The 12,317-nt window shown below is 40.5% G+C and overlaps 1 protein-coding gene across 3 annotated transcripts in view; it reads left to right on the top strand.

The window, feature by feature from the left end:
- ZCCHC2 (zinc finger CCHC-type containing 2) overlaps nucleotides 1-12,317 on the top strand; it is a 266,990-nt gene that overhangs the window by 207,882 nt on the left and 46,791 nt on the right. For all 3 annotated transcript variants that reach the window (XM_030207585.1, XM_030207595.1, XM_030207577.1), the window contains one exon: nucleotides 8,499-8,593. In XM_030207585.1, coding sequence (XP_030063445.1) covers nucleotides 8,499-8,593 — 95 coding nt within the window. The remainder of the gene's footprint in view (nucleotides 1-8,498; nucleotides 8,594-12,317) is intronic.

The raw sequence follows: 12,317 nt of genomic DNA, 5'->3' as shown, positions 1-12,317 counted from the left end.
GTACTGAGCCAAACTGACAAAGTTGTAAATCACCTGAACCAGATAGCGTACTTCCAAAGGTGCACATGGAACTCAAACATGAAATTGCTGGTCTGCTGTTAGTAATATGTAACCTGTTGTTAAAATGGTCCGTACTACCTGAAGATTGGAGGGTGACCAATGTGACGCCAATTTTTTAAAATGGTTCTGTGGTGATCCAAGAAATTACAGACTGGTAAGCCTGACATCGGTGCCGGGCAAAATAGTGGAAACTACTATAAAGAATAAAATTACGGAACACATATAGACAAACATGGTTTAATGGAACAGAGTCAGCATGGGTTCAGCTGAGGGAAGTCTTGCCTCACCAATTCGCATCATTTCTTTAAAGGCATGAATAAACATGTGGATAAAGGTGAGCCGGTTGATTTAGTGTATCTAGATTTTCAGAAAGCTTTTGATTAAGTTCCTCATGAGATACTCCTGAGAAAAGTACAGCATCATGGGATAGAAGGCAAGGTTCCGGTGTGGATTAAGAATTGGTTATTGGACAGAAAATGGAGGATAGGGTTAAATGGTCATTTCTCTCAATGGAGGAGGGTGAACAATGGAGTGCAGCAGGGATCGATACTGGGGCCGGTGTTATTTAACATCTTTATAAATGATATGGAAATCGGAACGAGTGAGGTGATTAAATTTGCAGATGAGACAAAACTATTCGAGGTTTGTTAAAACACATGCGGACTTTGAAATATTGCAGGAAGACCTTAGGAAATTGGAAGACTGGGCATCCAAATAGCAGATGAAATTTAATGTGGACAAATGCAAGGTGATGCACATTGAAAAGAATAATCCGAATCATAGTTAACTGATGCAAGGGTCCTTCTTGGGGGTCAGCACTCAAGAAAAATATCTAGGTGTCGTCGTAAATACGCTGAAATCTGCCCAGTATACAGTGACGGCCAAAGAAACAGGATGCTAGGAATTATTAGGAAAGGGATGGTGAATAAAACCGAAAATACTGTAATGCTTCTGTATCACTCTGGTAGTTCATCTCTCTAGTTATGCAGATGATATCACGGTTATCACTTCTTCAGTTTCATCTCATTTAGAGCTACTTCAAAGCATTCTTAATAAGTTAGAATTGTGGATGAAAAAGCATAAGCTTAAATTCAGAAAACACAAAATTTCTGTTAATTAGCCATTCCACAGATATAGATGAAAAGAGTATTACGATAAATAAGACCTTATATCAGTGGAGGAGTAGCCTAGTGGTTAGTGCAGTGGACTTTGATCCTGAGAAACTGAGTTTGATTCCCACTGCAGCTCCTTGTGACTCTGGGCAAGTCACTTAACCCTCCATTGCCCCTGGTACAAAATAAGTACCTGAATATATGTAAACCGCTTTGAATGTATGCAGAAACCTCAGGCGGTATATCAAGTCCCATTTCCCTTTCCCCTTTCCCTTTCTTCATCTATAATGGTATTTGGGATTTGGTTAGATACCTAGAGGTTCAAATTAATAGTCTCATACAAAGATCATCTTTGCTGATGAGTAATTTGCGGCGTGCTCAGAAAATTCTATGACCAAAACCATTTCCGTCTTATAGTCCAAGCTTTGGTTTTAAGTTTACTTGATTATTGTAACATAATCTACTTGTGAGCTTCAAAACAAATACTAAAGAAACTTCATACCATCCAAAATGTTGCATTATGTTGGATTTACTCACTAAAAAGATTTCATAATGTTTCTTTGTATTATGAAAAATTCATAGGCTTCCTGTGCAGGCCAGGATATTGTTTAAATTTTCCTGTTTCATTTACAGAAGTATGGTTCAGCTCCATTATATCTCTTGGATCACTTTGTCTTCATGCAAAAATCTAGTTTCCAGAGCATTAGGTTTTTTTTTCACTTTCCCTCCTTTAAAGAATTTAAGAAGACAATTTTTTTTTTTTCTTATCAAGCAGTTCGTCTGGATAAGGCAGTTAAAGATATACTGTTGTCCAATGTTAATTATGTTCAGTTTTGTTAAATTGACTTCTTTATTTAGAAAGTTCTAAATTATAATGATTAGAATATGTTTAAGTGATTAATTTTCTTTGCTTAATGTTTTGTATCGCCCTGGGAATTCCCAATTTTCTTAGAGTATGTGGTCTACATTGAACCGAAAGGTATATGACAGAATATAAATTTATTGTTAATGTTAATATCCATAATATGCATGAGATATATTTGCATTCACTGTGTCCTTGGTATGTAAATCTATCTTGTGCACATTCATTGTGGATAACTTTGTGGGACTAGGTTTGCCTCAAGGACTGGGTTGAGAAGCACTGCTCTCACAGCTACTAACATTGGAGGTCAGCCTGATCAAGTCAGTGTCTTGGTGGTGCCAATTTCCACTTTGCAATTATGGACTTGACAGTGCCCCAAGGGATATTCAGAGACATTGAGATTTTCTTGTATCTTTTCCCAAACTGTCCTTTTCATAACTTTATCCCTTTCAGCAGAGTGAGAAAGTAGTCTAATGGTTAGAACAGCAAACTGAGAGCCTGGGGAGACCAGGGTTCAAATCCTACTGTCGCTGCTTTTGATCTTGGGCAAGTCACTTAACCCTGCATCACTTCAGGTTCAAAGTTACTGTGTGTAAGCCCTATGGGGACAAGGAAGTAGCCACTGTATCAGAATAAACTTGCCTTGCGCTAATGCAGAAAAAGGCTTGAGCTTCATCCGAAAACTCCTTTCCTTATGTTCGACATTTTTAGACCTACATAGTAGATGACGGCAGAAAAAGACCTGCACGGTCCATCCAGTCTGCCCAACAAGATACTCATATGTGCTACTTTTTGTGCATACCCTACTTTGATTTGTACCTGTGCTCTTCAGGGCACAGACAGTATAAGTCTGCCCAGCACTAACCCCGCCTCCCAACCACCGGCTCTGGCACAGACCGTATAAGTCTGCCCCGCCTCCCACCACCGGCTCTGGCACAGACCGTATAAGTCTGCCCAGCACTATCCCTGCCTCCCACCACCGGCTCTGGCACAGACTGTATAAATCTGCCCAGCACTATCCCTGCCTCCCCACCACTGACTCTGGCACAAACCGTATAAATCTGCCCAGCACTATCCCCGCCTCCCAACCACCAGTCCTGCTTCCCACCACCGGCTCTGGCACAGACCGTATAAATCTGCCCAGCACTATCCCCGCCTCCCAACCACCAGCCCTGCCTCCCGATCTTGACTAAACTTCTGAGGATCCATTCCTTCTGCACAGGATTCCTTTATGCTTATCCCACGCATGTTTGAATTCCGTTACCGTTTTCATTTCCACCATCTCCCGCGGGAGGGCATTCCAAGCATCCCCTACTCTCTCCGTGAAAAAATACTTCCTGACATTGAGACTGCCCCCCTTCAATCTCATTTCATGTCCTCTCGTTCTACCACCTTCCCATCTCCGGAAAAGGTTTGTTTGCGGATTAATACCTTTTAAATATTTGAACGTCTGTATCATATCACCCCTGTGCCTCCTTTCCTCCAGAGTATACATGTTTAGTTCAGCAAGTCTCTCCTCATATGTCTTGTAACGCAAATGCCATACCATTCTCGTAGCTTTTCTTTGCACCGCTTCAATTCTTTTTACATCCTTAACAAGATACAGCCTCCAAAACTGAACACAATACTCCAGGTGGGGCCTCACCAACGACTTATACAGGGACATGAACACCCCCTTTCTTCTGCTGGTCACACCTCTCTCTATACAGCCTAACAACCTTCTAGCTACGGCCACCGCCTTGTCACACTGTTTCGTCGCCTTCAAATCCTCAGATACTATCACCCCAAGATCCCTCTCTCCGTCCGTACCTATCAGACTCTCACCGCCTAACACATACGTCTCCCGTGGATTTCTATTCCCTAAGTGCATCACTTTGCATTTCTTCGCTTCAGATTCACATTATAGCAGAGAAACAGCTTGATTCTTTATCCAGGAATACTTAATCAGGGTGAGTGCTAACTTATGGGCTTTAAGGCAATTTTTAGAAATGGAAGCTAATTTGAGTTTGCAATCACAAAGGGTGTGGAGACTCGTGTAATAGACTTTTTGGCTTTTTACTTTCTGAATATTTCATGTTGAAAGGGTAGAGTATTTTGTGTGCACCAACTCCCACTTTAATGCATTTTGCAGTGCATTTTTTGGACAAAATGAGGTGGGGGATTGAAGGGCACAGTTTTTTGTGTGCATGCTAAAAATGCAGGAAGCAGTGTAGGTTTTAGTGTCTACCTTTTGCACTGGTTACACAAAGCTTGTTTAACTTTACATATGTTGTAAAGCGTTAATGATCTGATACTTAAACACCAAGGTCAGCTTTTGTTTTAAACACCAGCTTAGGTGCTTAAATTAGGCATGCATTTTCAACATCACTATCTGGAGCGGTGAGAACCACTGCTGAATAGGGAATTATGATGTTTGGCCTACTATACAGATAGCTGTCTGATAACTTTAGAACAGTGAGTCTTGCTGTCCTAGAGTTATCTGGATAGCAGACTGAATATCACCACTCTGAATAATCTTAACAGAATGCCTTCTCCCTGCCCCACATAATCTGTATAGTGCCACTGAAAATCACTAAATAGTGCAGGCTAGAACAGTTGTCCATATAACAGCTGCTGTTATCCAGATAATATCTGAATATCAGGGTTGTCTTTCTTTTCAAGGGCATGGTGGAGGTGTTAACTGAAAGTTAGGTTTCCTTTCAGATAATCTGATGTCATGCTCAGAACAGACTTCCTTCTCTTCCCTCATCCCTTCTCCACACTCATACCTGTCCTTTATACCCTCTTTCATGGTAAAACATTAGAAGACTTATTTTGAGCAAATTTGACTTAAATAGGACTTTGTTTTTTTAGAGCCTGAGTCTGAGGTTCCTGCATGTTGGGGCCACTAGAGGGTGGAATGAGGCAATTTTCAATGTTCTGCCACTGACACACAATGGATGCTTAGGCCTTTCCTGGGTTTAAAATCAGACTGTATTTTATCAAATTTCTTGATAAAATAAAGGCTACTTGCTGTACAGTCACATTAAAATATGATTGGCCAAACACCCTCTTTACAGGAAATCATGTTTGTTTACCTGTTGTCTAAGATTTAATTTTGTAGAAAGTGGAGTCCTTTGGTATGACTTTGAGTTGTAGTTGCTTATTGTTGGTCCATTCTTCAGGAGCATCTTTTATACCTGCATTAGTTCAGTTTATGCTCATTTATAATTATACTTCTGGTCCGAATTAAGGTTTGTATCCATTTGTGATGCTACCTCGATCTTTCATGCCTTTGCTTTTTCCTTTCCTAGCAAAGTGAAAGTAGAAACTGACCCTCATTGCTTTATTATTTCCTTCTTTGTGCATGTGTTCCTATGTGTACGTATATACATATGTATTAAAAAACCTGACAGTCTATAAAGTGTATGTTATCTGCAATTAGTTTTTGTGCATCAGTGTCACCATAAGCCAGGTTTACTCTCCACAACTGTAGAATCAAAACAGAACCACTGAAATCTTGTAAGTTTCCTGACTGACACGTTGTGGTATTGCTAAGTTCTCCCCACCCCCACTTCCAGTTCAGAAAATATCTGCTGCTTTGTATATTGAAAAATATTAACATGTTTAATATGTACTAAATTCAGTATTGTAATATAGGCATTTGTTCTTAACCTGCTGCACATAAAGGCACAGGCAACTTTAGTTTTAGACTGATTTTTTTTTTTTTTTGCAAATAAAACTTGAGTGCTCTTACCATCCAGAGACTTAAGTTTCTTTTTTGATTCAGACTTTTAGAATTAAGACTGTGTAAAGAACAAACTCTTGGTTTATATAAAAATGGGAACAAAACTTAGAACAGTTCTTAAAAGCACCTTTTACTTCAAATTTTTTTTTACGAATGGGCTGATGATTGAGCCCTTGACTGACTTGCAAAAGAAATAACCACAAAAAAACAAGTGTAATTTTCAGAAAATATAGTGAAGCTATATCCAAAGGTTCACACAGAATCCCATCAGGACATTTAACACACAATTCAAACTGCAAATGGAGATGGATTGGTTAAACAGAAAAATGATAGATTCTTTAATGTCAGTGACAGTGAAGATATCTTTAGTGCTTTCCACAAGTGGTTGAAACTGCTACGGTCTGTAGCTTTGAAGAAAGGCTGTTGGTCCCATATGCAATCAGTTGAAGTAAAAACTCCAAAAGCTGTGTTAACCAAAGTTTCTATAGCCGTCAGTAGTTTCATAGTAATGTAAATTTTGCCTAAATAGAACAATGTACTCCGTTAATGACCTTTTTCTTGGCTTTGGTTAAAAAAAAAAAGTGTATTAAATGCATTTGAATAACTTTGCCTCTCAACTTCCAATTCCATTTTGTGCCATCTGGATGTGTATGAGGGATCTAGACCTCAAATGAGAATTCCTTCTTGTCCGTGAATAATGTAAAGATTTCTTGACTGATGATTGGTCTGACACTACAGCCTTCTGAACTGGTATGGAATTGCCTCTAGGTTATGGACCTGAGATCTTGTTCTATAGATACAATATATAAAGAACCTCTTGGAAACTTAGTCTAGTGCATTTATACCCACTGTTGAGAATCCAGACAACTGCTGTGGCAGTGCTTTAGCTTTATATTGTAGAAAAATCTCAGAAAAGTCTGTTGGTTTAACTCTTTGGACCTATTTGCTAAAATCAGATCACTCTCACTTCACTTAAATGTGAGCTGTTGAGGGTATTGCATAGATATTTTGCTGCTCAGCAAGACCATTCTTGAGATAGGCACAAGAAATTGGAATGTTAACATCTATTAATACATTGCTGGCATCAAATTTGATTGTATCTGTACTCTTGGTTTTATTATTGCTTTAAACCTGCATTTCAGAAAGAAATGTATATGTTTTGACATCACCTGTCATGCAGTGATGGTTTGCATTCTACCTTTAAAATTTATGTGAGGGCTTTATATGAAGGCTGACCCAAGAACACTGTCTTGGAAGCTATTAGCCTAAGAGTTGCCAACATTGGCTTATCATTACCAAATGAAGAGCTTGAAAATCAAGCGCTTTTATTTGTCACTTCAAATCCTTCTAGTTGGTGCTTGTCTTGTGTCAACTATAACACTTCTGCCAATTAATGATCTATGTGTAATCTCAGTTTGTAACCCGATCTTTGGCTTCATGTCTCCTGAAAGAGCACTGCTTTGTCTAGAGGATAGCTGATATATATGGGTGTACACAAACCCTCTAATATTCTAACTACTTGGAGAGAGGCCTGTGGCTTTATAGAAAGCTGTTAGAGCCTTTGTAGTCACGTGGAAGTCCTCCATATTGAACATGGCCCTAAGTAGCATAACAGATACTACTGTCAGTGTATAGATGTGCATATTGTAAATCTAGTCTTTCTATTTAAAAGAAAAAAAATCTGATTGCTTGAATAATTAAGTAAACTTCTAGCTTGTATCTGTAGCAACTGTGAAAGTGTAAGTGGTTAAACTGATGCAACACCACCTATTGACCTCTCTTTCTGAATATCAAGAGACTGTAGCAGTGAGAGATGAACATTAAATCAGCCTGTAGAGTCCCCTCTCCCACACTACAGAGGCTGCAGTGGGTGGAAAGGGCACTTAATCCTTTTAGATACAGAGCTAAACCCAGAGTTTGGATCCTGCATAAAATTAGGGGAAAAGAGTTCAGCAGTACTGTGATACAACGCATAATTTGATGGTCCACCCTCCCCCCCCCCCCCCCCCCCCCAAATCATCCTAAAGATCTGAATCAATAGCAGAGTCATTTTTAGGCAGTCCATGAAACTGTAAAATGTCTTGACTATTTTTCTATTAAAGCCCGTTACAACAGACTACAGAACCTAATGAATAAGGTTGTCTGACTTCAAGCTGCCATTATAGCAAGTCACTGAGCATCCAAATTGCTGCCTCTGACTGAGGAGCTCCTTGTATTCTTAATATGTTCTTTTACTGTTGGTCATAGGACCTTCAGTTCTGAACATCAAACACACTGTAAGCAGTATCCACTGAAGCTGATTCTACTGAATTTAGTGTTTCAGCAATGCCAAAAGCTACTGTTGTGCAGATGGACTCCTGATCCATTTTAATAAGCTGAGGAATGCTGCTATTTCCCATTACTCCTGGTTATTCCACACCCCACTGCGATGATGACCTGATGTGATGGAAGTATGAGAAAGGGTTCTGAACTCTAAAAGCCTGTAGACTACTGGGGAGAAGTAGATTATAAGTCCATTATGAGCCACTAGGAACAATTGTATGGGGTCATGGTGATCTTTATACTGCTGCTGTGGAGAGTAAACCCTAGGGCCAAGAGTGGTGTGAGAATGTTATAGAATTAACTATTTCAGAAAAGTGGACAGCAAAGTGTGTCACTCCCACCTTTCACGTTTTATCAAGACCCATGGAAAGAAATGTATACAATAATAACATATGAACAAAATTTCCATTTGTAGAGATAAGGTACAAAAAGCTGAGAGCAGAATGAGCTGTAACGGTAACTGTGTTAGAGTTACAGCAGCACACCACCTCCGGACAGGCACTACCAAAGGTAAGAACCACTCAGATAAAATACTTACAGCACTTTTTTTATTTGCATGACTAACATATTTATGGGAGTTGTAGTCTATTTATTCAATGTCTTGTTAAATCTGTACTTAGACAGAAATGGCACCCCCTTTTTTTTTTTTTTTTTTTTTTAATTAAACATTTCAGCTTACTTGTGGTGCCCTGGGGTCCATGTCTTAGCTGTGGTATGTCTTGAGCAGTACAGGAGCTCCCTGTATCTAGAACACCATGCATGTTCATCTTAACAGAAAACTTAATTGAGGTTGGGCATTTATAGAATTTGAGTTTTCACTTTGTAACATTATGGGCAGTTGAGCTAATAAGTATTGGGTAATATATTTTGAATTTAAAGCTAACAGTAATATTTGCCTTTTTGGTATAACAGGGTTTGGTTTTCCTTTTCTATAACAGACTATGTGCATCTCAAACTTATGTCTTTACAATCTCTCTCCTCCTGCCATGTACTATTATTTACTGCATTTGTATCCCACATTGTCCCACCTCTTTACAGGCTCAATGTGGCTTACATTATGCCGTGATGGCGATCGCCATTTCCTGAAGGAGAAATAGAGTATTATTGCATTTAAAGTACAGAAAATATAAAATAAATTAGAAGTAAATAGAGATACAAATCATTTCAGATATATGAGGTGATGCGTAACATTCAATAATGACATTGTGGTTAAAGTAAACAAATAAAAAGAGTTCAATGATAACTTGTTCTGTTAAAAGTTTTAATGTCCATTTATGAAGGATCCTTATGATAATTCTCTCTGAACAGGTTAGTCTTTAGTAATTTCCGGAAGGTTGCTAAATCGTGTGTTGTTTTTATGACATTTGGCAGTGCATTCCATAGCTGTGTGCAGATGTAGTAGAAGCTAGATGCATATGGGGTAATGGCTGTGGGTCATGTTAAGGAGTGCTGGAGCACTTCCTATATCGCCGTGATGCTGAGGCATCAAGGGTGCTGACTATGGGGCCATCCTGGAGGCCCATGCCCAGCTTCTAATATTCTCGTACAGAACTTGTATTGTTTTTTTACTATGTAAGCCGCATTGAGCCTGCTATGTGTGGGAAAGCGCGGGGTACAAATGTAATAAAACAAATAAATAATGGCGGTTCAAGAATGTGCGTGATTTTTGTGTTCTTTGTTGGTAGGTCTATGAGGTCTAACATATATATCGGGGCCTCGCCATGAATAATTTTATGAACCAGGGTGCAAATTTTGAATGTAATTCGATCTTTTAGTGGGAGCCATTGTAATTTTTCTCTGAGGGGTTTGGTGCTTTTGTATTTCACTTTTCCAAATATGAGTCTGGCTGCAGTGTTTTGGGCTGTCTGGAGTTTCTTAATAATTTGTGCTTTGCAACCGTCATAGATGGAATTGCAGTAATCCAGATGGCTTAGCACCATTGACTGCACCAGATTGCGGAATATCTCCCTTGGGAAGAACGGTTTTACTCTTTTGAGTTTCCACATTGCGTGAAACATTTTCTTTGTTACATTTTTTGCGTGACTTTCTAGTGTGAGATATCGATCAATTGTGACTCCCAGAAGATTCAAGGTGTCAGAAACAGGAAGAGTAAAGTTTGGGGCATTAATATTGGTATAATTAATCTTGTTGTATTGCGATGAAAGAATAAGACATTGTGTCTTTTCTGCATTAAGCTTTAGTTGAAATGCATCCGCCCATGAGTTCATTATTTGGAAGCTGTGATTGATTTTATTTGTGATTTCTGTTAAATCATTTTTAAACGGGATGTAAATCGTGACATCGTCTGCATAGATGTATGGATTGAGGTTGGATAATAACTTGGCCAGTGAAGCCATCATTAAGTTGAAAAGAGTTGGTGAAAGCGGCGATCCCTGAGGCACTCCACGTTCAGGTTTCCATGATGATGATGTAGTTAACTTTGATATCACTTGGTATGTTCTTGCAGTTAGGAAGCTGCATTTGTGTAATCGGTAATTTGTGACATCACTGATCACCATAGAAATGATTGGCATAATACAAACAGAAACTTGACGACATACAAGTGAAGGTGGATTATAAAGGCATCTACCTCTGTCTTGACATTGGTTCTTTGAACAGATTGTTAGCTTGTCACTGAGAGGAATAGTTATAGTACATAAGTGTAAAAAAAATTCACTTGCATATTCTGGGCCAGTTTTGCAGTATCAAAAGACTTTTCATCAAAGCAGATGAATCCAGAAACAAAGTGGGTTATGACAGTCTACCAGCTGGTGGACTGTATAGAAGGCAAAACTGAACTCTGGTAAGCAGCCTGGTCAGACAGTATTTTCCTCTATCTCAGCAGGTGGATAAGTGGGGTCCCAGCAGCTCCTGGATTCTTCTGCCAGTGGTTCCTGTTCTGGTTCGCCGGTTCAGTTGAGCCCAGGGGTATTAGGTTTGCTGCTCTGGTGCCCTTTGGGGTGCCAGGTCCCTTCTTCCCCTTTCCAGCCACAGAGCTCTCCCTCGCGGAAGGAAAAAAAAGGGCTTTGCCTTCAGGTCACAGCTTCTTGGTTTGAGTGGCTTCCTATTGAAGGGGGTTTGAGTAGTTCAAAATTCAGCAATTCTCAGGCAGCAAAGTGGAGAGTTTCAGGCAGAGATTTCACCAGGGTGAGTACGCCTTTTAAATTGGCATTAGGAAAGTTGCGCTTTGCTTTTGTTTTCTTGCTGGCAGGGCTTGTTTTTTTTTTAGCATTTCCCATTATGTGCTGCCCTTTAGGAGTGTCGGGGCTCGGCTGGGGTGAGTTCTGGGCCTGTTCCCTCGGCAGATACAGCAGGCTCCGTCAATTTCCACGCAGGTCTTAGTGCGATTCAGTCCCCTCATGACTCTGCTGCAGAGTCAGTGTCGGCAGCTCCAGTGGCTATTTTGTATTCTCATGGGGCTGAGGCTGCTTCACCGGTTCCCTATCGAGTGTTCCTTGCTTGGGGGGGGGGGGGGGGGGGGGGGGGGTCAGGACCTCCTTTCTCTGCACTCTCTGCAGATGGGGGAACTCAGGAGCCATTTTCTCCCAAGTTTAGGGCCTCTTTCTCTGCACTCTTTGCAGATGGGGGAACTCAGGAGCTATTTTCTCCCAAGTTTATGCCGCTCCTTCACCTAGCATTTTTGTTTAAAGAAAGCTCAGACTGGGATTTCCTACTAGGACCCCAGTGTCCCTGTTGTACAATCAGCCAAGCAAGAGGCACTTGGGGTCCTTTGTAGAGATGCCCTCCCTTGGGGGGAGGGGTTTCTGCTGCATCCCTGCAGTCTTTGCTGCCTGAGGGACTGGAGGAGGTGGAGTTGCCTATGGATGAGTGATGTTCCTGTAGCTATCAGGGTGTTCCTTAACTGCCTGTCTTTATTGCTAATTATTACTAAGGCATTTAGAAGTATTCAACATCTCTTCTCCCTCTTCTGTCGGCCTCAACTTCAAATCCTATGATGGCTAGCACCAAGAGACCCCCCCTAGGGCTTTTCCAGTACTTAAGGCCATACAGGAGTTAATCTCTGCTCGGGTCACTCCAGACGCGAACCTTCGGTTGGCCGGGGCTATGGCATGCCAGTATTCATCTCACCTGAGGAACTGGAAAAGTTGTAGTTGCCCAAAGTGAACGCCTTGGTGACGGCTGTTATCAAGACCATGTTTCCCATGGAAGGTGGCATTTCTCTTAAGTATATCCAAGATAGGAAGCTGGAGTCTCCTTGAGATATCTACCCTTT

The sequence above is a fragment of the Microcaecilia unicolor genome, chromosome 1 (genome assembly GCF_901765095.1).
Source record: "Microcaecilia unicolor chromosome 1, aMicUni1.1, whole genome shotgun sequence".
NCBI classification, from domain to species: Eukaryota; Metazoa; Chordata; class Amphibia; order Gymnophiona; family Siphonopidae; genus Microcaecilia; species Microcaecilia unicolor.
This window is presented reverse-complemented; position numbering and strand designations above follow the sequence as displayed.